This window comes from Talpa europaea, assembly GCF_964194135.1.
Source record: "Talpa europaea genome assembly, chromosome: 4".
NCBI classification, from domain to species: domain Eukaryota; kingdom Metazoa; phylum Chordata; class Mammalia; order Eulipotyphla; family Talpidae; genus Talpa; species Talpa europaea.
Window position 1 is genome coordinate 116,736,799 of NC_140070.1, and position 26,830 is coordinate 116,763,628.

The window sequence follows — 26,830 nt, forward strand, 5'->3', positions numbered from 1 at the left end:
CGAAGCTGCCCGCAGCCTCTGCAGTGTGGGTTCGATCCCCAGCTGCTCCCTGGTCACGGGAGGAGGGTCCCGCATGGCGCGCAGACCTCTCCTGCCGCCTGCTGCTCCCCTCAGCAGTGTACTTCGGTCCTTCTGCCTGCTCTGCTCCCCGCTCTGGCTCTGGTGAATTCTCCCACCCTCCCGCGCTTCTGACTGTACCCAGTGCTTGTATAAATAAATAAATAAATCTTTAAAAAAAAAAAAAAAAAAAACATGTTGAACAACAGAAACTAAACATAAAAGTGTATATATACTATGTAATTTTATGGACAGGCAGTTTAAGAACAGACAAAAACTAACCTATGATAATAGGAAAAATAGTAAAAAAAAAAACCCCAACAACTAGAAAAGGATATGAAGGCAATGTTTTATGGTGACAACAATGTCTGTATCTTGATTGGGATAGACTGCATGAGTATGTACATTTGTCAAAATTCACTGAGTTGAAACTGTAGTTTCCTAATTTCCTTACAAATTAGGAAAACCCTAGGTCATATGGCTTCACTAGCATATTCTAAAGAGTTAAGGAAGAAATTAACACTAATTCTACATAAACTCTTCCAAATGAGAAAGAAGCAAAAGTTTCCAACTCATTTTATGAATTCAGCATTACCCTGATTCCAGAGACAGAAATTACAAAGAAAACTGACCAATATCCCTTGAAAAATTCTATATAAAATTTTATCAAATTTAACTCAACATATCTTAAAAATCAACATATTACAAACAAGTGGGGTTTATTCTAGGAATGAAGGGTTGTTTTAATATTTGAGAAAAATCAATATAGTTCATTATATTGAAAAACTAAAAAATAAAAACAATATGATCATCAACAGGCACAGAAAAAGCATTGACAAAAACCTAATACCCATTTCATGATTTTAAGAACTGCTGATCTATATATAGTTATAGAAAATGCATTGTTTATCCCTCTACATCCTTCTGGACCTTATCTGCTCTACTAACTACACTCTTGAGATCCAGCTACAGATATCCCCCTATAGATGGCCGACAGCCCTCACCCAGTTAAAATTCCTGTCATTTTTCTTTGGTTTATACTACAAAGAATGCTGTGGAAATGGGCTCAAACCTCCCACATCATTTACTTACAGTGTGTAAACTGGCCATAATCACCTATCAATCTGTTCAGAATCTACTATCTGAAGTCCCTGTACAGAAATTTTAGATTGAAGTGTCAAATAATTATTTGTTTAGCCTAAGGAAATATTTTCATGTGGTTATTTTATACACAAAGAACTGCATAATTGATCATGCTTCACATTTTGTTTTGGGAGATTTAATAAACAAGATTATTAATGTTTGCATATCTAAATGGTACTCTGGTCTTCTCATTCTATTTGTATTTTACCTAATCTCAAGATTTCATACTTATTTTTTCTATATTATTTTATTGTTCATTTTCTTAAGTAACCTTAATTTCTTTGTGGAAAGAGATCCGCTGTAGATATGTGAATAAATGTCACAACGACCATGTATTTGGGGAGGGAGGAGGAGCAGTGTTTACCTGTGTAAACAAAGTGGTTTTTTGTCCAGAGATAACTTTCAGTGTTTGCTGTCCTTGTGCAGAAGATGTGCTGACTCCCAGCGTTCCTTGGACGACTGACCCAGTAGTCAGTTGTTTTCCAGATGCCTGGGGTGATGGCTGGCCAACTAAAAATGTGCCCTAAGTTAGAATAAATAAAGACCTAATCAGTAATTTATTAAACTCAAATGAACTGCTCTCTTTAAAATCACAAGGTTCCACATTACAAGCTACAGGCTCCTTCAATTCTGTGACTCAATTAGAATAATGGAAAAGAATAGCTCTGATCAGCTAGCTCTGATACCGCTAGCTTTTCCCACATCTTACACTTTGCAGTGGGCTTCTGAAATTCAACTTGTGCAATCTACTCCTCAAAGCTGGATTTAATCATTTGGGCTGAAAATTGTCCATCCTTCGTAATAAAATTTGGGACCAAAATTTCATTACCTTCCTTAGAGGAGAGCCAACACGTTAGTGGCAAGGAGAAAGAAGGTGGACACTTGTTCCTAATCTTAAATCCAACCTAACTTCAAACAGTGTAACTTAATACTTGATATTGTCTCTTTGGTTACTCTCTTATAAGATTATACAAGATTATTAATGCTTCTATATCTAAATGCATATCAGGGCCTCCCCAGTGGCGCAGTAGTTGAGTGCTGGGTTGCGAAGCTGCCTGCAGCCTCTGCAGTGCCGGTTCAATCCCCGGCTGCTCCCCGGCCACCAGAGGTGGGTCCTACATGGCGCACAGACCTCTCCTGCCGCCCGCTGCTCCCCTCAGCAGTGTACCTCGGTCCTTCTGCCTGCTCTGCTCCCCGCTCTGGCTCTGGTGAATTCTCTCACCCTCCCGCGCTACTGACTGTACCCAGTGCTTGTATAAATAAATAAATCTTTAAAAAATAAAATAAATAAATGCATATCAACTGCACATTTAATACTATTTATTACTCCATTGATTAAAAAGGGGACAGCATAGTGAAAGTCTTTCTTTGAGTCTAAAAGATCTGGGCTTAAATAGAAACTCTACCACAAGTTTAGCAGAGAAATCTTGGATAAGTCACTTAAGTTTTTTTGAATCTCGATTTCCTTTTCTTTCCAATACAAAATACACAAAAAAAGTCCTTTTGACATGCAAAATGTTAGTAGTGACCCCTGATCCCAGAGCTGTAAAGCTAAATCCTGTAATTTACTTTTATATATTAAAGCCAGTTACTATAACTAAGTGATTAAAAAGATACCAGGTACAAATGCCCAGACCTGAGGAGTTTGTTTGAGGATGTAAGAGGTGTATGTCAGGTGCTGGGATATTCCTCCAGGGCCTGCAGGGCTTTGGGTGCCTCCTGCTGCTGTTCCTGCTGCCGCTCCTCCTCCACCACTGCTGCCGCTGCCACTGCCAGCACTGCCTCCACTGCCACCCCCTCCACTGGCAGCAGAGCCAGACTGGAGGTCTGAAAATATAATGAAGACAGAACATCATAAAAGCAGAAACGTCTAGCCTAGAGAGAGGTTTCCTTTATGGCCCCATTCCTTTCCTTTCCTGTTCTTTTCTTCTGTAATAAACTTATTCTCTGTCAAGTGAGGACTTCCTAGAGTTGAAGACTGAAATCTGTTTACTTTCAACTGAATGACAGTTGACTAATTCAGCTCTGACTACAATGAAGAACTTATCTTCAGAACTTATCTTTGACAAGTGTTTTGAATTAATTCTGGTAGATCAAGAGAGTCTGACACATTTTCTAACCAATTGTTGATTTTAGTCAATATTTCATTGTGCGCAGGGTAGTGCTTTCAAACTCTTTGGCATCTGATTCAATTTCAGTGAAAAACTGCTGGAATCTAGCGTAAGTTTACAGTACTCTCTCCCACCACCCTGAAAAATTAAGACTTCTCTTATATTTATGACTCCAAGGTTCCATTCCTCTTTGTTTTTCAAATTCCACTTTAAAGCATTTGGACTCTTTGTATCTACCCTGTGGTGACATTAATGTATATAAACTAAAATCTATGTCACTCTCTGGAAGAATTTTGGAATACTTACATCATTATTTTCTCTCTTTGCTCACACATATACACACACATTTTATATACCATTGCTTAGGTATAAGAAAACAATACAGAACAGAAATGACCCATGTCTTACAAGGAATCCAAATAGGAAAAGAAGAAGTCAAACTATCACTATTTGCAGATGATATGATAATATACAGAGAGAACCCCAAAAACTCCACAGAAAACTAATTCAACTGATCAATCAGTTCAGTAAAGTGGCAGGATACAAAATCAACATGCAAAAGTCAGCAGCCTTCCTATACACAAACAATAAATCTGAAGAAGAAGAAATAAAAAAAAAACCATCCCTTTTATTATCAAAACAAAAAAAATCAAATACTTGGGAATAAACCTAACAAAAGAGGTAAAGGACCTATACAAAGAAAATATAAAACACTGTTAAAAGAAATAGAAGAAGACACAAAAAAATGGAAAGACATCCCCTGCTCATGGATTGGAAGAATAAATGTTATTAAAATGGCCATCCTACCAAAAGCAATATACAGATTCAATGCTATTCCAATCAAAATTTCAATGTCATTCTTCAAAGAAATAGAACAATTATTGATGACATTCATATGGAATCACCAAAAACCCCGAATGGCCAAAGCTCTTCCCAAAGAAAAAGAAGGGAATGGAGGCATCACACTCCCAGACTTCAAACTATACAAAGCCATAATCATCAAAACTGCATGGTATTGGAACAAGAACAGACACACAGACCAATGGAACCAAATAGAAAATCCAGAAATAAACCCACAGATTTATGGTCAACTAATATTTGACAAAGGAGCAAAGAATATGCATTGGAGCAAAGAAAGTTTGTTCAATAAATGGTGCTGGGAAAACTGGGTCGCTATATGCAAAAGAATGAAGCTTGACCACTATCTCACACCATACACAAAAATCAACTCAAAATGGATTAAAGAACTAGACATAAGACCTGAAACCATAAAATACATAGAAGGAAATATAGGCGAAACACTACGTGATATGCACATCAAAGACATCTTTACAGACACATCACCCAAAGCAGTGATAGTGAAGGCAAAGATAAACAGCTGGGACTACATCAAATTAAAGCGCTTCTGCACAACAAAAGAGACAATAACAAAAACAAAGAGAAACCCCACCAACTGGGAGAACATTTTTGCACCCAACACTAATGATAAAGGACTGACCACAAAAATCTGCAAAGAGCTGATGAGACTCAACAACAACAAAGAAAATAATCCAGTGAAAAAATGGGCAGAAGAGCTAAAAAGAAACTTCTCTGAAGAGGAAATGCAAATGGCCAACAGATATATGAAAAAATGTTCAACATCACTTGTCATCAGGGAAATGCAAATCAAAACTACCATGAGATACCATCTCACACCAGTGAGAATGGCACATATTAAAAAAACTAGCAACAACAAATGTTGGCGAGGTTGTGGAGAAAAAGGAACTCTCCTGCACTGTTGGTGGGAGTGCAAACTGGTCCAACCACTATGGAGAGCTGTGTGGAGATTTCTGGACCTACTAAACATAGAGCTTCCACAGGATCCAGCAATTCCACTCCTAGGTATTTACCCAAAGGACACAGAAACATCAATTCCAAAGAGCACCTGCACCCCTATGTTTATAGCAGCACTGTTTACAATAGCTAAGCTTTGGAAACAACCCAAATGCCCAAAAATAGATGACTGGATCAAGAAGATGTGGTACATATACACCATGGAATATTACTCAGCATTCAAAAAAGATAAACACATGCAATTTGCAGCAACATGGATGGCGCTGGAAGGGATCATGCTCAGCGAAATAAGCCAGAAAGAAAAAGAAAAATACCGCATGGTCTCACTCATAGCAGGAATCTAGAAAACTTAAATAAGGGACCAGGAAAATGAGTAACTATAAGAAAGTGAAAATCTGGGCCTCCCCGGTGGCGCAGCGGTTGAGCGCTGGGTTGCAAGGCTGCCCTCAGCCTCTGCGGCGCCGGTTCAATCCCCCGCTGCTCCCAGCCACCGGAGGAGGGTCCCGCATGGTGTGCAGACCTCTCCTGCCGCCCGCTGCTCCCCTCAGCAGTGTACTTCGGTCCTTCTGCCTGTTCTGCTCCCTGCTCTGGCTCTGGTGAATTCTCTCACCCTCCCGTGCTTCTGACTGTACCCAGTGCTTGTATAAATAAATAAATAAATATTTAAAAAAAAAAAAAAAAAGAAGTATGGAAAGTTAAAAAAAAAAAAAGAAAGTGAAAATCAAAATACGGGGGTTGCAGTTGTATGGGGAATATAAAAATAAAATTTATTTAAAAAAAAAAAGAAATGACCCATGTCTTACTACAGTTAGCAAGCAAAACAGTGATTACATTACATACTGCATTTTGGCAGGCATGGCTAATTTCCAATGAAAGCGATTGCTGTACCAATTATATTTCTGATTCTGATTCAGGGGGAATAATTCCTGTTATCCTTTCCTTTCCAACACCACTCAAATGGTTTTTCTCTACATGTCAAAAGTTTTGTTTTGTTTTTTTTTTTTTACAAAGATGTATTTATTTATGCATACAAGAGCTGGGGTGTAGGCCAGAGGTGTGTGTGTGGGGGGCGGGGGGAGGTGTGAGAGGATTCACCAGAGACAGAGTGGGGAGCAGAACAGGAGGATCTATGGAAATACACTGCTGGGGGGAGCAGCAGAAAAGATGGGAATGGTTTGCTGCGCCATGTGGGTCACCTCCCTGCTGGTGATTGAACTTGTGCAGCAGTGCTGCAGTAGCTGCGTATTGCTTCAGAGTGCTGAGACTTGTGCCACCAGGGAGGCCCCCATGTCAAAAGTTTTTATGTAAGTTTAGATAAGCTATCTAATTTCCTTGGGGCTTTATGACCTTCACATTAAGGTTCAATCTGTAGTACTTTTTCCATCTCCAAATATAGTAAACTTCATTAAGAAGCATATCTAAATAATGGTAAGCCGAGATACTTGTGTCTAATCCTTTTCAAAATAAAAACAGGCTTTTGTCAATTGGAAGCACACAGATCTTCTCCTCAGATGTCACCACTTTTCAGATACCACTGAAGAATGGAAGGTGACTTTTTTATTTTCAGTTCACTGAAAACTGTCAGTTCAATGGACAGTTTTCTCTGAACACAGCCTCAATAGCCACACCTGTCCACTGTAGTTTGTCCCTGATTCCAAACATCGAGTAGATAAACCTAACATAACAGTGCTACCTCCTAAGACTGTGATTATTTAAATCCACTTCTAATTAAATTATGTGTATGTTTTAAATCCATTTGGGCAAATTAGATCATCAAACAGAGCAACGGAAATGCTTCCTGAAACAGTAAAGAACTTTCCCTCAGGTGGATGAGAGAACATACCCCAACACCCAAGAGCCCAATGACTTAACGGTAGACTAACTGGCATTGTTGGTAGCTCGCAGGATGGCTCCTTGAGGGATCAGCAGCAGTTTGCCTTTTCCTGAAGGGTTCTTGCTGTTTGTTGTAAGGTAGAGTTTAGTGCCAGGAGGCAAGTTTGCCAAGTTGGCCAAATTAGTGGCTGGTAGCTGTAATGTTGCCATTACTAAAATAGTAAAGGGAAAAAGAAAAAAAAAGTGGAAAAATAGTAAGATGCACTGGAACTAAGGCAATGCTATCTCTAAAATTAAAATAGAGTAATAAAATACTATTAAAAAACATGAACAAACAGTAAATACTAGAGTGTTTCCTAGAAATAAAATGCAATAAAGACTGACACTTATTTTACTAATTAACAATTTATACACTGGAAGACCCTGCTACAAATCAAAATAATTTATATCTGTATATAAACAGGGTGGCCATATGTCCTGATTTACCCAGAATAGCTCTAGTTTTAACCCATTTCCTACTGTAATTTCTGATAGTGTCTCTTACTCTCAAAAGTACTGTGATTTAGACAAACAAGTACTCATCTTATTTATGGGTGAATATGCACTTACCCTCTCATTTGTTTTAAGTCCCTTTAATCAATTTTAAGCAGTAGCTGAATCTATTAATCTGAAACAGAACTTCTAGTCTCCCTCACTTTTCTAAGTACCAACAGTTGTCAACAACTGGCACATAGAATATTAAACTATAATACTTTAAGTCTTATTTATGTCAAAAAGCTTTCACTTATTCCTTACAATAGATTTCTAAAGCACTCTAATACTTATAAAATTCTAAAATGCATCTTAAAGGAACTTAGATACCAAATTTTCAGTAGTTACTTTGAATTCAAATCTCCATGAAATGAAGCCTACAGAGTGAGTGAGTCCCCGCAGGAAAAGGATCTCCTGTGGAGCAGTCCTTCTCCTCATTACCACGTCACTGTAAAAGCTTTGGGAAGGAGGAACCCTGGAAACTCCCCAAAATATCAGGGGCTGATATTAAAATTAAGTGCCATTCCTCTCCATTTTTACTAGAACTAACCCTATCCTATTCCTCGGTGTGTCTCAGCCACCACCAGAAGAGCAGGTCTTTCCGGTCATCAACCCACCCCAGAGTCCCACTTCCACACTACACAGCTCCTCATCTAATCCATCTGTACATTTCTTCCTCCTTCCCAAATGCTTCACAATGGTCCCCAAGAATTTCCTCTGTGATCACAATACCTTCTACATCCTCAATTTCTTTGTTATTTCTTTTTGTGGTAATTAAATCTGTAGTCTTCTGAAGAAGATATGACTTCCCCGGCAGCCTGGGCCATTTTATTTGACCTCAATATCTGAGGGCCAGGGCTAGGAGCGGGGGCCTTTCTGATCTCCAGTTTGGTTTCCGGGACATTATCACCTCTCACTCTACAAAACAACCCTGGTTATGCTAAGGCTCCTGCATGGCTATCCCATCTTACCCCTCTCTTCATTGCTCCCTTCCACTCCCCTTATTTGCTAAAGGCTGACTCGTGACTCAAAGTCTTGCTCTCTGTTATAAAGAATGTCATTCTCAGCAACGGCACTATAAATAACTTACTTAATTCTCTGGCTTCTCAGCTGCATGATCACCTAACTGCCAAAGATTATTTCTAATCAATCTCAAGAACTCATTTTTAAATACACAAATGAATTTTGTCACAACTAGCACTATCATTTCTGAAATCTTCACTGGAAACATCTACTATGTTCTATCCTTCCAACTCACTGCAACAATTCTTTAGTCTTTTCAGGTCTTCAAAAATTAGCAGACATCTAATGCCTTTAGATGATTTACATTTTCATACCCTCACAGAAAAAGGCCTGAAATGTAGTGAAAGTGTTTAAAATCTTGTTTGGTAGAGAATTCATTAGTCAAGTATCTTAAAATGCTCCTGGCAAATAATCATAGCAAGATTTTAAATGTGAAATACAGCCCAAAGCAGAGAGAAGGCGAAATGAGAATCCTTTTGCAGACCTGAAAGTAGTATCAAGCAATATTCTCTATTTTTATTATTCTTGCTAACACACATACACACACTTGAAGCTTATCTATATAGAATATTACATGAAAAATAGCAAATGTTTCTATACCCTTCTTACAGTACCAACTAACTAGTTTTTTCCTAGACAAACCAAATACCAAATAAAGTAACCAGCAAAAAACATTCTGTATGGGGCTGTTGCTAAAAGGGCCCCCAATTAACACTGTTACCTGAGCCCTGGGATCCACTCTTCTGAGGGCCAGCAGCAGTGACCTGAGCCTTGGTTAAGGTCTGCACGGGCTGAGCAACAATGGTTCCTCCACCTCCACTCACAATTGCTTTGGCAACTCCTTGGGTCACAACTTGCTTTGGACCAACTGCTTTGGCGACAGAAGAGCTGGCCTTGGCTACAAGGATTTGGCCCCCACTGATTGCCACAGCCTGTTTCACTGTCGAAGGTAATGTAGACCCAACTGGCACACCAACAACCTGTTTAAGACAGAAGAGAGTCCAGCAGTGCAGCTTCTCATAGCCCTTTCAGAACTCTTGGAATAGAACTGGCACTATGTTCTAGCAAAAAATAAATCAAAGGCCTCAACAAAATATACGCGTCTAATTCAATCATCCATGAATGTTATCTAGATTTAATGCATATTACAATGCACATTGTTTGCAACTAATATATAAGCATTTGCCATTGCTATTATTTTTTTAAAGATTTATTTCATTTATTTATGCATATAACAACTGGGGTGTAGGCCAGAGGTGTGGGAGGTGAGAGGAATCACCAGAGACAAAGTGGGGAGCAGAATAGGCAGATCGACTGAAATACACTGCTGAGGGGAGTAGCAGGCAAGACAGGAGCGGGTCTGCTGTGCAATGTGGGTCAGTTCCCTAGCAGGGGATAGAATTCTTGGTCCAGCAGCTGGCAATAGCTCGACAGCTCAAGTGCTGAGACTTTAACCCCTGTGCCACCAAGGAGATCCTTTGCATTGTTACTTATATATATATATATATAAATCTTTAGATGACCAAATAATACATTAGAATAGACATAACATAATCTTTATAAATTTTCACTATTGTTGGCTATTTAGATAACTGGGAACATTACATTATGAAAAACTGCAATAAACATTCTCATATAGGAACTATGAGCTCCACTATATACTTTTAAATATCACCTTTTCAGGAAACCCCATTATAATTTCCCATTTGAAACAATTATTCCTTCATCTCTAGACCTCTAATAACTGATGTTACTAGTATAATGTGACATCTCTTCCAACTGATTTTTTAAGAAGTTACCTCCTTCTGAACATTGCTAATCTTTCCTTTCCTTGGCGAGGGTTATTTGGTTATTTAAAAAAAAAAAAAAAAAAAAGCATGAGGAAGAAGAAAAATTGAATTAAAAATAGAAGACTCCAGGGCCTCCCTGGAGGCACAGGGGTTAAAGAAAGCACTATCAAGCTATCGCTAGCCACTGCAGCATAAGTTCAATCCCCAGCCCACCAGGGACCAACCCACATGGCACAGCAGACCTCTCCTGCTTCGCTCACTGCTCCCCTCCGCAGTGTATTTCAGTAGATCTGTTCTGCTCCACATTCTCTCTGGTGAATCCTCTCACTCCCCTGCACCTCTGGCTTATATCCCAGTTCTTGTATGCATAAATAAATAAATCTTTTAAATAAAAAAAAAAAGGACTCCAATAACCAAAGTTAGAAATATCTAGCTCTGAAAATAATATAATGTGAAGAAAATACTATGGATCTCCATTAACATAAACTCAATTATAAGGATGCTAAAGAAGAAGAAACAATTTAATGGTAAATTGGGGTTGTGTTCTTTATTTTACAAAAAGAGCTCACCAGTCATGAAAAGACTTTTTATAAGGTTATTAAGAAATGCCTCCTAAAGGCAAAAAAGATAACATAGGAAGTACCACTTATCCATCAAATTGGAGAAGAAAAAAAAATTAAAGTGCAGTAACACCAAGAATTAGCTAGAGGTCATGGGGAAACAGGTATTTTTGGTCACTGCTGGTTGAAAGGTAAATTTGTAGTCATCCAGAGAGACACTGGCATATCTATTAAACTTGAAAATTCATGTACCTCATACTGAAAACAACTGTGCTGCTAGGAATATGTCCTAGAGAGATTCTGGACATTTGCTCAAGAGAACATACACATACAAGCATGTCCAAAGCAGCACTATTTTTAGTGCTGTAAACAATCTTAATGTCTGCAACATGTGATAACATACCTCATGTCTAAAGATAGAGAAATAAATAAACTGTGGTATAAAATAGACAATGGAATAGCATAAACGAGTAAAAGTAAATGCACTACAACTATAGATCTTCATATGAACTGGTACTGGAAGTTCCAACATTGAGTGAAAGAGGAGTTGCAGGAAAATACACGAGTATTTTTTCTGTAAATCTTCAGAACACTCAAAAACATTATATGGCTGATATAAAGAAAACGATTTCCTAATCGACTGTTAAAAAACAACAGTATAATACAGAGGAAAGAATATGGGCTTTTATAAGCAGTGAAACTGGTTCCTCAGTTCAGTTCTACCAATTACTAACCTAACCTCTTTAAGCTTTAGAGATGCTTCATCTATAAAATATGGATATTATTTATCTCATAAGATCATGAGTCATACATGAGAGGAAGTTTAAAAAACGCCCAGCTAATGTGATATGTACAGTAAGTGATGGCCGCTGCCAGCCACGACACTTGCTAGGACTGAGGAATGGTAATCTGCAGGCCACATGGACTCCTAAGGACAGAGTCAAAGGATAAACATTTATGTCTGTCATCAGCATTAGGTTAGAGCAGAGGAACTTGATCTTAAACCCTAGATTCAGTCATTCAATAGAAATTTAAGTATATGACATCTGGTTTCTACTTTATAATAGTCTAGAAATAAATTAGCAAAATGCTGATAATTGTTAACAGCAGGTAGTGAGTACAGTGGAGTCATTCAAATATTCCTTCCACTGTTATGTAAGGTGAAGTAGTGGAGGAAAGAAGAAACAAAGAATCAATTTAAGGGGAAAAAGCAGGTTAAGCTAGAATGAAGAAAAGAAATTCTCCCAGCTATCCTTTTTTTTTTTTTAAAGATTTATTTATTTATGCATACAAGAGCTGGGTTACAGGCCAGAGATGCGGGGGGTGAGAGGATTCAACAGAGACAGAGTGGGAAACAGAATAGGCAGACTGACTGAAATACACTGCTGAGCAGAGCAGCGGGCGAGACAAGAGAGTTCGCCATGTGGGTTTCTCTCTGGCCAGCCGGGGATCGAACTCGTGCTGTAGAGGCTGTGCATTGCCTCATAGTGCAGTGCTTAACCCCTTGCGCCACCAGTGAGGCCCAATCCCATTTGTTTTAAACAATCCCTATGATTATCTAAATCTCCTTATTCTGACTAGATGGGCCTCATTCTGTAGGCAATATGGAAGGGAGCTACAGACCTTGAGACCAGACCAGTTCAACCTGGAGCTGCAGGCACAGGTGTTCCATGAGATGTTCACCTGGAGACGGTCACAAGCCCTGAACGACCACTAAGCTGCAGTGCCTGGTGCCCACAATCAGCAATAATAAATGGACTTTAGCCAAATCCACTTTCTTCGCTTTCTTAGTCAATAAAGCTTAACACTGCTGTTCTCAACCCCCAGTCCTAAAACCTATATAAACCCCTAGCTCTGGCACCTTGGAGCAGAAGTCTCCCTGGAGCTCTCTCCTTGCCTCTTTTGGTAATCAAAATACACTGATTCCTTGCCTGCCCTCACTCATATCTGGGGAATCCTCTTTTCAATCCTAACCATAAGGTCTCAAGTGTCCTTTCCATCCCTGATTTCCAGCAGGTGAAGCAGGGGACAATGGTAGGTTCATGCCCAGCTTTTCTACCTTGTGTTGGTGGGGGTGGGGTCAGGCTGAGGTGTCCCTGGATCCTCTCCCCTATCTGTTAATAGAACCAACACAACAGAACTGCCTACTGGCCTTTTTTGTGTGATGGAAATAAGCTTATTTAAGCTCTGGTGTTTGGATCTTTTATAATAGTTGAACTTTTTTTTCCAAGACAAGAAATCTTCATATTTCCTTCCTAAGTATATCAAATTTAATAACCCATTACATAAGCTAAGTTATATATAATCTATTTCCATATTCCTAAAATAACCCCCCAAAAAAGCAAAAATCTTAAAGGAAACTTCACAAAGTTAAACACCACACATATTATTAGATATATTTAAATTTCCTTCCCAAAGAGATCTGTTTTCCCTCTATATCCTCATATTCATTTGCTTCTTAGCAGAAATTAAATGAAAAACACTTGTATAAAGCTGTAAGAAATACAAAAGATATGCCTTTTGAAGGCAATAAAGATAAAGTAGGAAGTACTTTCTTGTCACCAGATTGGGACAGAAAAAATTTCCATAATATGACACACATTAATCTCCACAAGATAAAAGACAGAGGGCATTATTCCCTTTTATTAGATTAAACAACAAGAACAAGGTCTACAGAGATAAACTTGCCCAAATCACAAAGCTGACCACGGGAGGGCAGTCTTTATTAGCAGAGCTTATCTTCTAGGAGCAGGCCATTCACAAAGTTAACAACTCCCCAACCCCTCAACCCTGAGAATTTGTAAGTGTGGTATCTACTGGGGCAAACGCCAAGCACAACTGTCTATGGACACCATAAGTGAGGTTCTTAAGTAGGACACTGTAACCCTAAACTGTTTTTCCTTTTTTAAGAATAGAACATGACCTAGAACCTGAATTCAACTACCAATTCTTCTCTTCCCATTCTGTACTTCTCTCTATTCCTAATTTCTTTCTAGCTTCATAAAACAGAAACCTTTTGTTCTGTATTGCTATAAATACTTAACTTTGATTCATGCCTTAATGTTTCTATTTCTGCCTTCCTAGTGCCCTATAAAGAAAAACCTGCACAAGTCAGAATTTATTTCATTATCAACCTGAAGGTGAGGATTCAGCATATGATTTCCCTCTCCACATACTAAAAAACATTCATTTACAACTTAGCTCTCAATAATAAATGTTACCACGGTACTCAGGCACTTATACAAAGGATTTGTCCTCAGTTACATAATATTAGCTACTACTGAGTAGTAGCAAATTTACTGAGTAACTGCTCTGTGCTAGCTGGGTCCTTTATATACTATAATTTCTAACTCTACAATTCTGAAAGACAGAGGGCATTATTCCCTTTTATTAAACAACAAGAACAAGGTCTACAGAGAGAAACTTGCCCAAATCACAAAAAATGCGTGGGTGACATGTGAGGTTTGTAACAAGCTCTAACTCCAAAACTCATGCTCTTTTCACTATATACACTGCTTTCCTCCATGAGCCCACTGATTCCTCAGTTGTCCCTTTTGATGGCAAGAGCAGTGCCATTTTCCCACTTTTATGAAATAGATAAGCTGTGTTTCTAATGTGGCAAAATAGTATGGAAGATAAAACAGTATCTTTTTTTTCACTCTCCTGTTTTCTGGCAGAGTTTCTAGGAATGCACTTGAGTAGGAACAGTTTGTACTTTCAGACAGCTTCTTATCTTGAGTCCAAAGCATGTGCTGAAGTTCCTGGATAAACAGCAATGCGTTTTCTCATGCTCTACTGCTTCTCTGCAGTTCCTGCAGTTCTTCTGTCACCCCTGTTCAGGTGCCATTAAACTTTATTCAGGGAATTCCAACACAAACCCATTTACTTCTCTTAATCTTACATTACCACTACATAGGTGGCAGCATGATAAGAAAGCTGATATAAATGCTCTGCATTACTGGAGGAGAGGATTTACAAAATGCAAAGTGGAAAAAAGTGGAAACTAAGTTATACAGAACTTCTGAGTATAAACAGCAATGCTATATTGATGCAAAAACCTAAATCAGCAATAGTATGTACTTCTAAGCAAAGCAAAACATATTGAGGAACATGTAGAATGTGTCTAAAAATGAAGGTCATATGACACTAAAAGACTCACTGATAATGATAAAATGCTTACTACAGACAACAGAGGGAGCATTAGGAAGCAAGTGGGGGGTGCCTATCTTAGGGGTTCTGGCTATGGAAGTCCCAAAGTCAAATTTGATGCTATAGCTCTATGGTTTCTAAATTTACCAAATCATGAGACACTAGGGGAGCTTGTTTAAAATCCTGATTCCCAGGGCCCCCAAGATGATTCAGTAAATTTGAGATGGGAGCCTAGGCAGTTACAGGTTTTATTTTATTTCACTTTAAAGATTTATTTATTTATACATATAAGAACTGGGGTACAGGTTAGAAGTATGAGGGGTGAGAGGATTCACCAGAGACAGAGTGGGGAACAGAACAGGTGGATTGACTGAAATACACTGCTGAGGGGTGCAGCAGGTGAGTCAGGAGAGGCCTGCTGCGCCATATGGGTAGCTCCCTGGGCGGGAAGTGAACTCGTGCTGCAGTGGCTGTGGATAGCTTCATAGTTACATCTTAATCCCTTGCACTACCAGGGAGGCCCGGCAGTTTTATATTTTAAATCACGATTCCTATGAGCAGATAAGTTTGGGAAAGTCGTCAATGAACTCTTACAGATGGCAAAATCATCCATAATATATGAATTTTTATCTCAATCATTATGTAATTATCTAGATTAATCACAATATCTAAATCCCTTTTCTATTTTTATATTAATTCTCTTATAACAATGCACTCTCTCAGGCTAATTTTTAAGTCGAAAAACACCTTATATAATATTCTTAATAGTTTTAGAATATATCTGTCCAAAAAAGTAAGATCATTTAACTGGATGTTATAAAAGCATGCCTGAGTTATAGACAAAGGCTCATAACATAAATATTTCTAGAACAGAGAGTTTTAGAGTTAGTAGACCTGGGTTCACGTCACGTATTAGCTACATGCTCTCAAGGAAGCTACTTAAGTTCTCACTATGAAAGTTCACGTCACGTATTAGCTGCATGCTCTCAAGGAAGCTACTTAAGTTCTCACTATGAAAGGCTGTTTGAAGATTATAAATAATGTATAAATAAGAACATGGCATACACAGGCACTTATAAGTACTGAATTGATACAGGAAAACACAGGGCTATGTGCCATTTTACAGTTTTCCCAATACATTAATTCCCCACACTTACTAACAAAAAGAAAATAAACTTTGAAGACCCAAGAATCATTAAACAGATCACAAGCCTGGATATCAAGAGGTGTAAACCACAGCACTCTTCTACCAGAAATAACAAGTGAAACAGAAGACCTCAAGTCTACCCAACTTGAATCAAGTGGAAAGTTGTGTCCATGAAGTCAGTCACATTTACTGCCAGAGAGATAAGATAACATAACATCCTGCTGCCTCTTTGACTGTCTGTGGATTTGCCATTACATGTCCCTGCTCTTGTCAAAGATTACTGCAAGGACAAATGGTAATTTTATATCAACTGACCTGCTCTTCCAAAAGGGCTTTAATTTATAGACATCTCTGGGACCAGCAACCATGTCACCCTGAGTCTTGTCAGCACTTGTCAATTATTTAGACAAATGTATTCATTTACATGTTGATCTTCCCATCTCTACCCAACACAAACCTTAGATGGCTGAATCTTTGGTGACTGGGCAGTTCCTTCTCCAGCAGTTATGACCTGTTTTTGAGGGGATACAGCTATCATGTGACCTCCTTTTACAGCCACATACTGAGGGAGTGGTGACTGGCTGGCAGCTCCTGTTGTGGGTATGTGAGAAGTTTCGCCAGGCTCCTGTTTGATGATTACCTTGCAACAAACATGATAATGACTCTGAATAAATACCCCATGAAAAAAACTATCAACATCTGAATCTTTTGTTTGCAGGAATTAGTGAAACTTGGTCTGCAAGGAATGATTCCACCAGAATGGGGAAAGCAAAATACACCCCAAAACATCTATTAACGGGACCAAAACGTAAGATCTGATTTTGACCCTGTTTATCTGTAAGCTCGACCTGGACATGTGACTAAGGTGGTACAAAGAGCAACAAACACATTTGTGTTCTCTGAAGTCTCCGTCTTGTGGGACTCCAAGGGCTGCCCTACAAGATACCACTAAATAAATAAAAGCATGTCTCTGAAGTAGGATCTAGTTTTAGAACTTGAATATACTGAAAAGTTACATATCAGGGGATAGTTCAATCAACTACGTGACACTACAAAAAAAGTTATATAACAATACCATATTGACTATTGTAGTAATCCCCTAATAAAAACTCACTTTTGTGAAAGCTCCAAGTCCTCCAGTTATAGGTTTGGGACTCTGAACCTTAGGATGACTCCCAATTGGGCAAAGAGGTGGCATAGATGCAAACAGAGAATCCTCCTGCTATAATAAAAAAGATATTATACAATTAGTATAAGATGAGTGACTTCAGGCAGTCTAGTCACTTATATTGAGTATAAACTTGTGACATTCTCAGCAACATAAATAACCATAAAACCAAACCAAAACAAAAAAGCCCAAAACTCTTTGGGGTTGTCCAAATCATACCTTCATTTTAATGTTTAAAAACAAAATGCAAGCAAAAGTTGTAGCTTGGGAAGGACCTACTTCTCCTTATCCCACCGTATGCTGGAAAGACTCCTATCATCCTATCTCTAATATCTAGTTGACTCACTGGTTTGCATGTCTACACTGCCAGATGAAAAGCTACGACAGGGTAGGTACTGTATCTTATTTGTTTTATATTCCTAGAGCCTAGGCACTTAATAAATAAGTAAATGAAATAGGCAGTTATTGTGTTTTAGTACACACCTCTTTAATGATGTTTAAACATAAATGTGCACTGGTATGTTTATTGCAGCACTACCTACAATAGCTAATATATGGAAACAACCTAAATGCCCCAAAACAGATCACTGGATCAAGAAGATGAACACTGCTTACAGAATGGAACACTACTAAGCAATCAAAAAAGATAAACTCATGCCATTTGCATGCACTGGAAGGAATTATTCTCAGTGAAATAAGTCAGAAAGAAAAAGGAAAAAAATCAGACGGTTTCACTTATAGGGGAAATACAGGGAAATCAAACAAAGGGTTAAAAAAAAAAGACAAAACTTGTAGGCAACTTTAGATCTGAGGTTTACAGCAGGGGAGGGGTAGAGATAAGATCAAAACAGGGGTGGTACAAGCACAAGGGACCATGGTGATGGTTCACAGGTGATGTGGTGGTAGGTATTTAGGGGGACTACACCTGAAGGGAGAAATCAAATATGTACAAAAATGAACAACATTATAAGAAAATGAAAAATAAATAAAAGTAAAATAAAATATTGGGCACTAAAACAAGCAAAAACAAACCAACTAAAACAAACCAACCAGTATTCAAAACATGTTTTGCTGAATAAATATTCCAGGTTACAGAGGAAAATTCTCAAGATAGATTTAAAAAACAAAACAAAAAGAAATTAAAAATACAAAGATACCAAAGGTCAATATTTAGAATTATTACTGCTTATCTCTCATTTTCAAATACAAAATGCAAATCTGAGAGGAAATTTGCCATAAATTGTTGTTAGGGGCAAGAAACAAAGTTAAGAACACTGCTTAAGTAAACAGAATTAAGACCTTCAGGGACTTATTACAAGTCAGTCTTTCACATAATACAGTGTGCATACATATTGCACTAAATTTAGAGACAAAGCTTGCTTTTGATCAGGAAACTTACCACTACTAAGTGCTTAAATATAGGAAATGCTATTGTAAGCACTCATCACAGAAGAGATGATCTTTGAAATTTCATGAGTTTTCGGTTTATACCGCAAAAGTTTGTCATAAGACAGTCATGATAGTATAAAATACACCAAATAACAAACCAAACAGTAGAGATCATCTCTGCCGAATAGTGAAAAGGATATCTAGCACTCTAATCTGAACAAGTCAGATCACCTTGGAGTTCTAAATTTCAAAGGATTTCTTACCTTACAGGAGGAAAAACAAAAACCCCAACAACATTGTGATGAGATAAGAATTACTTTCAAGTAACTAAATGGCTGATAGTTTCAAGTAACTAAATGTGGAAAAGAAAATACATTTACTTCTTTGGGTGCAAATGTAGGCAAAAAAGGATGTATTGCCATATGAATTGTTTTTAAGGTAAAATTTATAACAAAACTATTCAACAAAAGAGCCATCTCCTTATAACAGTGAGTTTTCAAATAGATTCTGGGAGACTGATAGAAATGTTAAGGAGCATTATCTACATTAGGCAGAAATCAAGGGTAAGGTAGGAAGTCTGGGCTAGATCTTATATGTACTTGTTAGCTTGAAGATTATACTTTATGAAACTTGCATTGTCAACTTACAAATTCTTACTGAGCTTGAACAGTCTTTAGAAACTAGCAAAGCACAATAATGCAAACCTTACCTTGACAGTAGATGTTACAAAACTACTTCCATGAATTTTAGGAATAGGGGAACCTGTTCCTTGGGAGGCCTGAGAGGCAGTGGAGAGTTTGTTTGTAGGACTTCCTAATGAGCAAGACAAATTTAAAAATAAAATACAAAATAAAACTTATAAAATGGAATTCTAAAGCATTTTTCATTTTTAAGGGTTGAAAACTTCATAACCCTGAAATTATTATAGAAAAAAAAAGTCAAAGATTCAGAAGCTGACCATTTTATTAACCTGAAAAGAGACGAAGCTAGTAAGGAAATACAGAAGAATAAATTAGTAAGTAAACACTATAAACTCAGCTAATTAAATCAAAAGAGATACTAAAATAATGGGATTGGTTATTGAACAATGTGCCAAGAAAGTATGCATTCAAATGAATGCTAGCGCCTCCAAAGTACTTTCACTAGAAGGTTACATCCATTCTAAAATGCTGTCTACATCAGACATCTTATACTGTACACTACTAACTGCCTTTAGGGTCTGATAAAAGTAAACCACCCTACCTATAGTAAGTCAAGACCAAAAACAATATTTGATCAAATACCCCATTTACTAAGCTAGTCCACAAAGACATTTGGCTGATTCTTAAAACTCAAAAGACATCTATATGGCATCCTTAAATCTATCTAAAATGCTATTCTATTAGGTAATCTCTGAAAGCAGCATTTTAAAGGAAATTTCCATTTTTAATCATCGTTAAAGTATATAATTTTTCCCAAAAACTACTTGGAAAGATCCAAAATAAATTAATGTGCCTTAAAAATTAATCTAATTACCTTAAAGTCATCTGTCATTTCTTCTCGCTAGTTCTCTAAATTACAAGTGAGAGAAGTCTACACTAAAGTAGCATGTGCTTAGAGAGGGAATAAATAAAATAATCTTAGTGGAACAACAAACCTAAAAGTACTCTGCAGTTATGAGTATGGTGGGTCAGCTCCCTGGCTGGGGATTGAACACAGGTCGCAGTGGCTGGCGATAGCTTAATAGTGCTGAGACTTTAACCCCTGTGACACCAGGGAGGCCCAAAAGACTTTTTTTTTTTTTTTAAGATTGATTTATTTACGCATACAAGAGCTGAGGTACAGGGTTAGGGTTAGGGTTAGAGGTGTAGGGGGTGAGAGGATTCACCAGAGACAGAGTGGGGAACAGGCAGACTGACTGAAATACACTGCTGAGGGGAGCAGCAGGATAGACAGGAGAGGTCTGCTGCACCATGTGGGTTGCTCCCTGGCTGGCCGGGGATCGAACTCATGCTGCAGAGGCTACGGATTGCTTCATAGTGCGGTGCTATGAAGTACCACCTGGGAGGCCCCCCCAAAAGACTTATTCTTTCTAGCAAAGCAGTATTTTTTAACTGCATGGATATTTTCCTCCCACACATAAAATTTATTGTATTTATTTACAGAAAAGATCACTTTTTATTTGACTGAGGAGACGTATAAATTGCTCACAAAGCTATTCTGGCCCTAAAGTTTAATTTGGAAAATTAAACACATTGCTAACATATCCCATAAGAATGCATTTCAAATGAAGGTAAAATCAAGTTTTTTAAAAAAGAAAATAATGACTCACTTTTAATCTTTATACATTAAAATAAAAAAGTAAATTCCTAAAATCTCAACTTTTACGAAGAATAAATCCTCCCTCAGAGAAACAGCACCGAGGTTATTCTTACATATTCCCTCCTCTTGTTCATGGATAAAGAATTCATTTCCCCCTACATGTCTACTACAAAATGCTAGGATTTCATATTTTAAAAAGATAACATCTTTTGGATTGCATAAATGTTGATCATCAAGTACACACCTGTAGTGGGAGCAGTAGCGCCAATAACCTGTCCAGGCTTGTCCATAATGACATAAGGATTATTAATAACGGAGCTGGTAGTGGCTTGCTTCACATGGACTGGGGTGGAAGTTGGGGTTCGAGGCAATGGTGATGGACTTGGAGTTGATATAGGGGAACCTTTATTAATTAAAAAAGGAGAAAAGAGAAATAAGATAGATTCAATCTGTCAAGACGACGCTGAAGAAAAAGAACGGCAGGACACCAGGACAGAGAGCAGGACTGGGTGTTTCAGGTGTGAGCAGTACAGCAGTGCAGCTAGGACAGGGACTCCCTTATCCCCTGACAAGCAGCATTTGCATCAGCACCACTGGGGAGCTTGGTAAACAACAGATTCTGAGATGTCACCCCAGATCCACTGAACATAAATCTGCATTTTAACAAGATCCTTCAATGGACACATGAAATTTCAAAAAGCAGGGCTTTACATCATTAATGAAACATCTGATTCCCTAGATAATAAATCTAACAATTAAGGCAGGAGTTATAACACTAGTACGTCCATAGACACTAAAATTAGGGAGGAACACTAGTAAATGACCAGACTCAGGAACCAGGAGTCTTGATTTGAAATGAATTTCTAATAGAAAAATATGGAATTCACCTAGCACAACCAAAGTCTATCAGAACTATGTCAGCCACTATCCAGAGGCTCACATTCCTACATACTACTCTCAGAGAGTTACCAATGTATCATTAAACATCAACTGTCTTATTGATCAAATCTGTCATCCACAAATTTCTCTATAAATATCAAATCAATTTATACATTCAGCCTATTCCACCTCTGAAATGGTAAGTTCCAAAACTCTTCTAACTGGTAGGTAAAAGTACACATTCTTCATCTTTTATCAACTTCAGACACCTGGGTCCTATTTCTGCTTAACTGTCTACTTTTAGCATCAAAGACTTCCCCCAATACTTTACTAAGTTTTGCATATAAACCTCCCCTTGCCACTTATTGATGGTCTTTTATGTCTTTTTTGAGGTAGTACAGCCAAAACCAGAAAGTATATTTTTAATAAAAGTATACCCAACATAAACACAAAACTGTTGGTGAGGAAATGGGCAATTCAAACTGAAAATGAAGGTTCAGAACTACCTACAACAAAAGGGAATAATTTCTTAGTGTAGGTTAAGAGTATAAAAGGGATTTTATTCCCAAAACAATTCCAACACTTGAAACCTAACTCCAAAACAAAAGGCCTCTGAATTTGTTCTATTGTTAGTCACACTGGTTTTCATATAAAATCCCAAAACTTAATTTCTACTTTAGGAATTTTACCTGTGTTGATTTAGGTGACACAAATTGACCACTTTGAACTTCATTTCCTCCTTTACTCAAAAACTGCTTCTATATGAATGACTTTTGTTTTTGTTTTGTGACAGCTTTGCTTTGTTAACCAATACTGATATCTTTTTAAATGAAAAAAAAAAAAAGCAAAACAAAACAAATTCTGCTAAGGAGGAATAAAAAGCACACTGCAATTTCGTCAGCCAGCAATTTTTACACACAACTTCACAGACATAATCATACCTGAAACAATCTTGCAGCTCATGGTGATAGGCTGGAAGGACTTTCCAGGTGACTCGGGATTAGGAACCTGACTTTGTGGCACAATTTTGCAGCTTGATGCTATTGGCTGAAAAGCTGAATTGCCATGAGAACAAAAGGTAACTTTCTGGGATGCTGTTATTTTGGTGGGTGTTCTTTCCAATGAAGATGGTAATGAATAAAATGTAGTATGTCTCTCAGCTTCAGTGTTGGCTGGGAATCCTGCTTGAAATGAAATGGCCAAATGATAATTCATTAATGACTTTGAAATAATAAAATCTCATCATTGTGGGAAAAGAATGAAAATCCCTTATCATTTCTCAACCATTTAAACCATTTACTAGTAACAAAATAAATACAATTGACAGTAGTTTTTACTCCTTTATAGATTTTTGGTGGTGAAATATAAATATGCCTAGAATCCTATTTTATCAAAATGTTTCTTTCAGAAAATTAGAGATCATAAAACTATTAACCAAGTATTAAAAGGTATACAAGTTCCTTACACTCTCCCATTTTTATAGATGAACTGAAAAACTGTTTAAAGAAGGAAGACCCTCAAAAGATACCATTCACTTACTCTAGTGATGTCCTATCTTATTAGATGTCCATAAAGAAGATGCAATTGAAATTTATAGAGGAATAAAGCTGAGACTTTTAAAAGAACTAAGATATTAACAACACATTATATGGTACTCATATAAAATTAATACAAGTCAGAATTGGTTTTGCATCTTATATACCTACAAGTATATAAGACTGATTTTATACTTGTATATTTATTGAATGGAAAACATGCCATAGTCAAATAATGTGTTGATGATGAATCTTAGATTGTATTTTAAATAAGACTAGGTAATATTCAACTTCTCATTCATACATTTAAGGATTGAACTAGGAAAACCTTCCTGTAAACTGTAAAAAACCATTACGATCATTAAAAAAAAGAAAAATGACTCTTACTAAGTTTTCTTTCTATAAAATGTCAGGACTTTAAGAAAACCTTTTTTCTGATAAAAGTAAGGATTTGATTATTTTCATAATAGGACTGTGCAGCAGAAGCAACATGCCTACTTAAGCAAACTTTGCTTTCCATATAATCTAAATCTCTGAAGGAAGCAGCTCAGTATCATATTATAAAAATGGGAGAAAGGAATGCCTCCATTTTTTATGGCGTACCTCCATAAAAAAAATTGCATTTCCATACAAGGAAAAGGATATTACCTTTCTCTACAGAGGTATCAGGTACTGGCTCATGTGACTGCTTTATTGGTGAGGAGGCTTTCACTGGTGCTGGAATGGTTAAAGGCAAAGATGGCGGGGCATCAGAAATGTCTGACTCAGAGGACTGAGGATAAACGGAGTCTTCTCCAAGAGAATGCCGGTGGAGCTCAACATCCACTACCTACACAACCAGGCAACAATTGGGCTCATGAATCCATCATTGATGTCAGAGAAAGCCTAAAAGCTGTCTAAGAATGGGGTACTCTAAGGGATGTGACAAATTATTTCTAATCATTCTCCAAAGGCAACTTCAATCTCAAAATCTAAAGAAATTATCCAAGAATTGGAATCTAGTCTGGCTTAATAGATAACTCAATACAAATTTGGGATCTTTTCATTTGCTACTTCTATACCTTAGAACATTACTTCAAATCTTTGCCTGACTGCCCCTTTCTTATCTATAACAGAAATTACCTTTTTTTCTTTTATATTTACCGTTCATCTTTCTTTTCATTCTCAACACAACCAAGAAATGAACTCTTTAAGTATAGTAATGATTTTATTCATTCATTTATTTTTTTAAAGATTTATTTATTTATTTATACAAGAACCAGGGTACAGTCCATATGTGTGGGAGGGTGAGAGGATTCACCAGAGACAGAGCAGGGAACAGAACAGGCAGACTGATGAAATACACTGCTGAGGGGAGCAGCGGGAGCAAGAGGAAAGGTCTGTCGTGCCATGTGGGGCCCTTGCTAACCAGCGGGGATGGAACCAGTGCTGCAGAGGCTGCGGACAGCTTCACAGCGTGGCGCTCAACCACCTGTGCCACCAGGGGAGGCCCAATTTTATTCATTTATTATCCCCAACACTTGGACCAATGTCTAGCATATTGTATATGTTTAATAAATAACTTTAATAGTTACAGTATAATCATATTTCTCCAAATAAAGTTTAACTAATTCTAATAAGAATGACTAATGCTGATATATCAATACACCCCCCCTAAAAAAAGGGGTGGGGAGGAACATCAAAGTTGAAAGACTCACACTTTCTGGTTTCAAAACCTTATTACAAAGCTATAGTAGTCAAAACTGTGTGATAGAAGCACCAAGAAATATAGACCACTGGAACAGAATGCATGTGTCCTCATATATATGGTCAAATTAATTTTGAAAAAGGTGCTAAGACCATTCAATGGGAATAGGACAGTTTGTTCAACAAATGGTGCTGGAAAACTAGATATCCACTTGCATTAGAATGAAGTTGGACCATTACCATATACCATATACGAATTTTAACTTTTCAAAATGAATCAAAGACCTAAACCCAAGACTAAAACAATACAACTCATAGAAGAAGATATAGGGCAAAGCTTCATGACTCAGGATTCAGCAATGATTTCTTAGATATGACACTAAAAGCACAGGCTACAAAAGGAAAAAATAGATATATTGGACTACATCAAAAATTAAAACTTCTGTGCCTCAGAACACAATCAACAGAGTAAAAAGGCAAGGCACAAAATGGGAGAAAATAATTTGCTCATAGTATCTCTGATAAGGGATTAATAAAGAGAAAACAGAAAGAACTATAACTCAACCAAAAACCCCACACAACCCAATTTAAAAATGGGCAAATGATTCAAACAGACATTGATTGCTCCAAAGAAGATATACAAATGACAAGATGCTCAGCATCAATAACCACTAGGGAAATGTAAACCCAAACCACCACACTCATTAGGCTGGCTCTTATCAGAAAAAAAAAAAACAAAAACAAAAAAACAAAACAAAACAAGGTGACGAGTGTTTGGCAAAGATGTAGAGACACTGGAACTTTTTTTTTAAAGGTTTTTTTTTTTTTTAATTGTTTTAATTTTTGCATAGAAGAACTAAGGTGTAGGCCAGAGGTGTTGGGGTGGGAGGATTCACCAGAGACAGAGTGGGGAGCAGAACAGGCAGATTGATTGAAATTCACTGCTGAGGGGAGTAGCAGACAAGAAAGTAGAGGTCTGCTGTGCCATATGTGGGTTAGCTCCCTGTCTGGTTTTCGAACTCAGGCCATATTGGTGATAGAGCTAAGACTTAACCCTAGGCCACCTGGGAGGCGCCTGGCATTGGAACTCTTGTGCACCACTGACAGGAATGTAAAAATGGTTCAGCGGTTATGTGACGGCTTCTCAAAATTAAAAAAAAAAAACACATGATTTATAAATTCCACTTCTGGCGATATACCCAAAGAACTAAAATCTGGAATTCAAACAGATATTTGCACAACTATGATGTGAGCATTATTATTTACACAAGTCAAAAGATGTAAGCAACTCAAGTACTCACTGATGGATAAACAAACAAAATGTGATAAATATATGCAACAGAATATTATTCAGCCTTTTAAGGAAGGAAATCCTGATGCATGCTACAACACTGATAAACCTTGACAGCATTATACTAAGTGAAATATATGCCGGTCACAAGGAGACAAACACTGTGATTCCACTTACATGGTACTTAGAGGAGTCAAATTTGTAAGAATGCAGATATGAATAGAGTTATTTATTGTTAAAGTATAGAATCTTGGTTTTCTAATATGAAAAGAATTCTAGACATAGATGGTAGCAATGGCTACACAAACGAAAATATATTTAATACACTTAACTATATACTTAAAAATAGTTAAGGTGCCAAATATTATGTATACTTTATCACAATTCTTAAAAAAAATCGTGCA

At 37.4% G+C, this 26,830-nt stretch overlaps 1 protein-coding gene across 2 annotated transcripts in view; it reads right to left on the bottom strand.

Moving 5' to 3' along the window:
* The window catches only part of YEATS2 (YEATS domain containing 2), a gene marked incomplete at both ends in the record, with an annotated part of 70,811 nt that overhangs the window by 18,392 nt on the left and 25,589 nt on the right, over positions 1–26,830 (bottom strand). The window contains 10 exons of one of the 2 annotated variants that reach the window (XM_084232216.1): positions 1,565–1,723; positions 2,837–3,027; positions 7,028–7,189; positions 9,253–9,511; positions 16,635–16,817; positions 17,292–17,399; positions 19,444–19,547; positions 21,280–21,438; positions 22,856–23,095; positions 24,098–24,278. In XM_084232216.1, the coding sequence (XP_084088342.1) occupies positions 1,565–1,723; positions 2,837–3,027; positions 7,028–7,189; positions 9,253–9,511; positions 16,635–16,817; positions 17,292–17,399; positions 19,444–19,547; positions 21,280–21,438; positions 22,856–23,095; positions 24,098–24,278 (1,746 nt within the window). Of the gene's footprint in view, positions 1–1,564; positions 1,724–2,836; positions 3,028–7,027; positions 7,190–9,252; positions 9,512–16,634; positions 16,818–17,291; positions 17,400–19,443; positions 19,548–21,279; positions 21,439–22,855; positions 23,099–24,097; positions 24,279–26,830 lie in introns of both variants that reach the window. The other variant, XM_084232215.1, reaches the window with a different exon arrangement.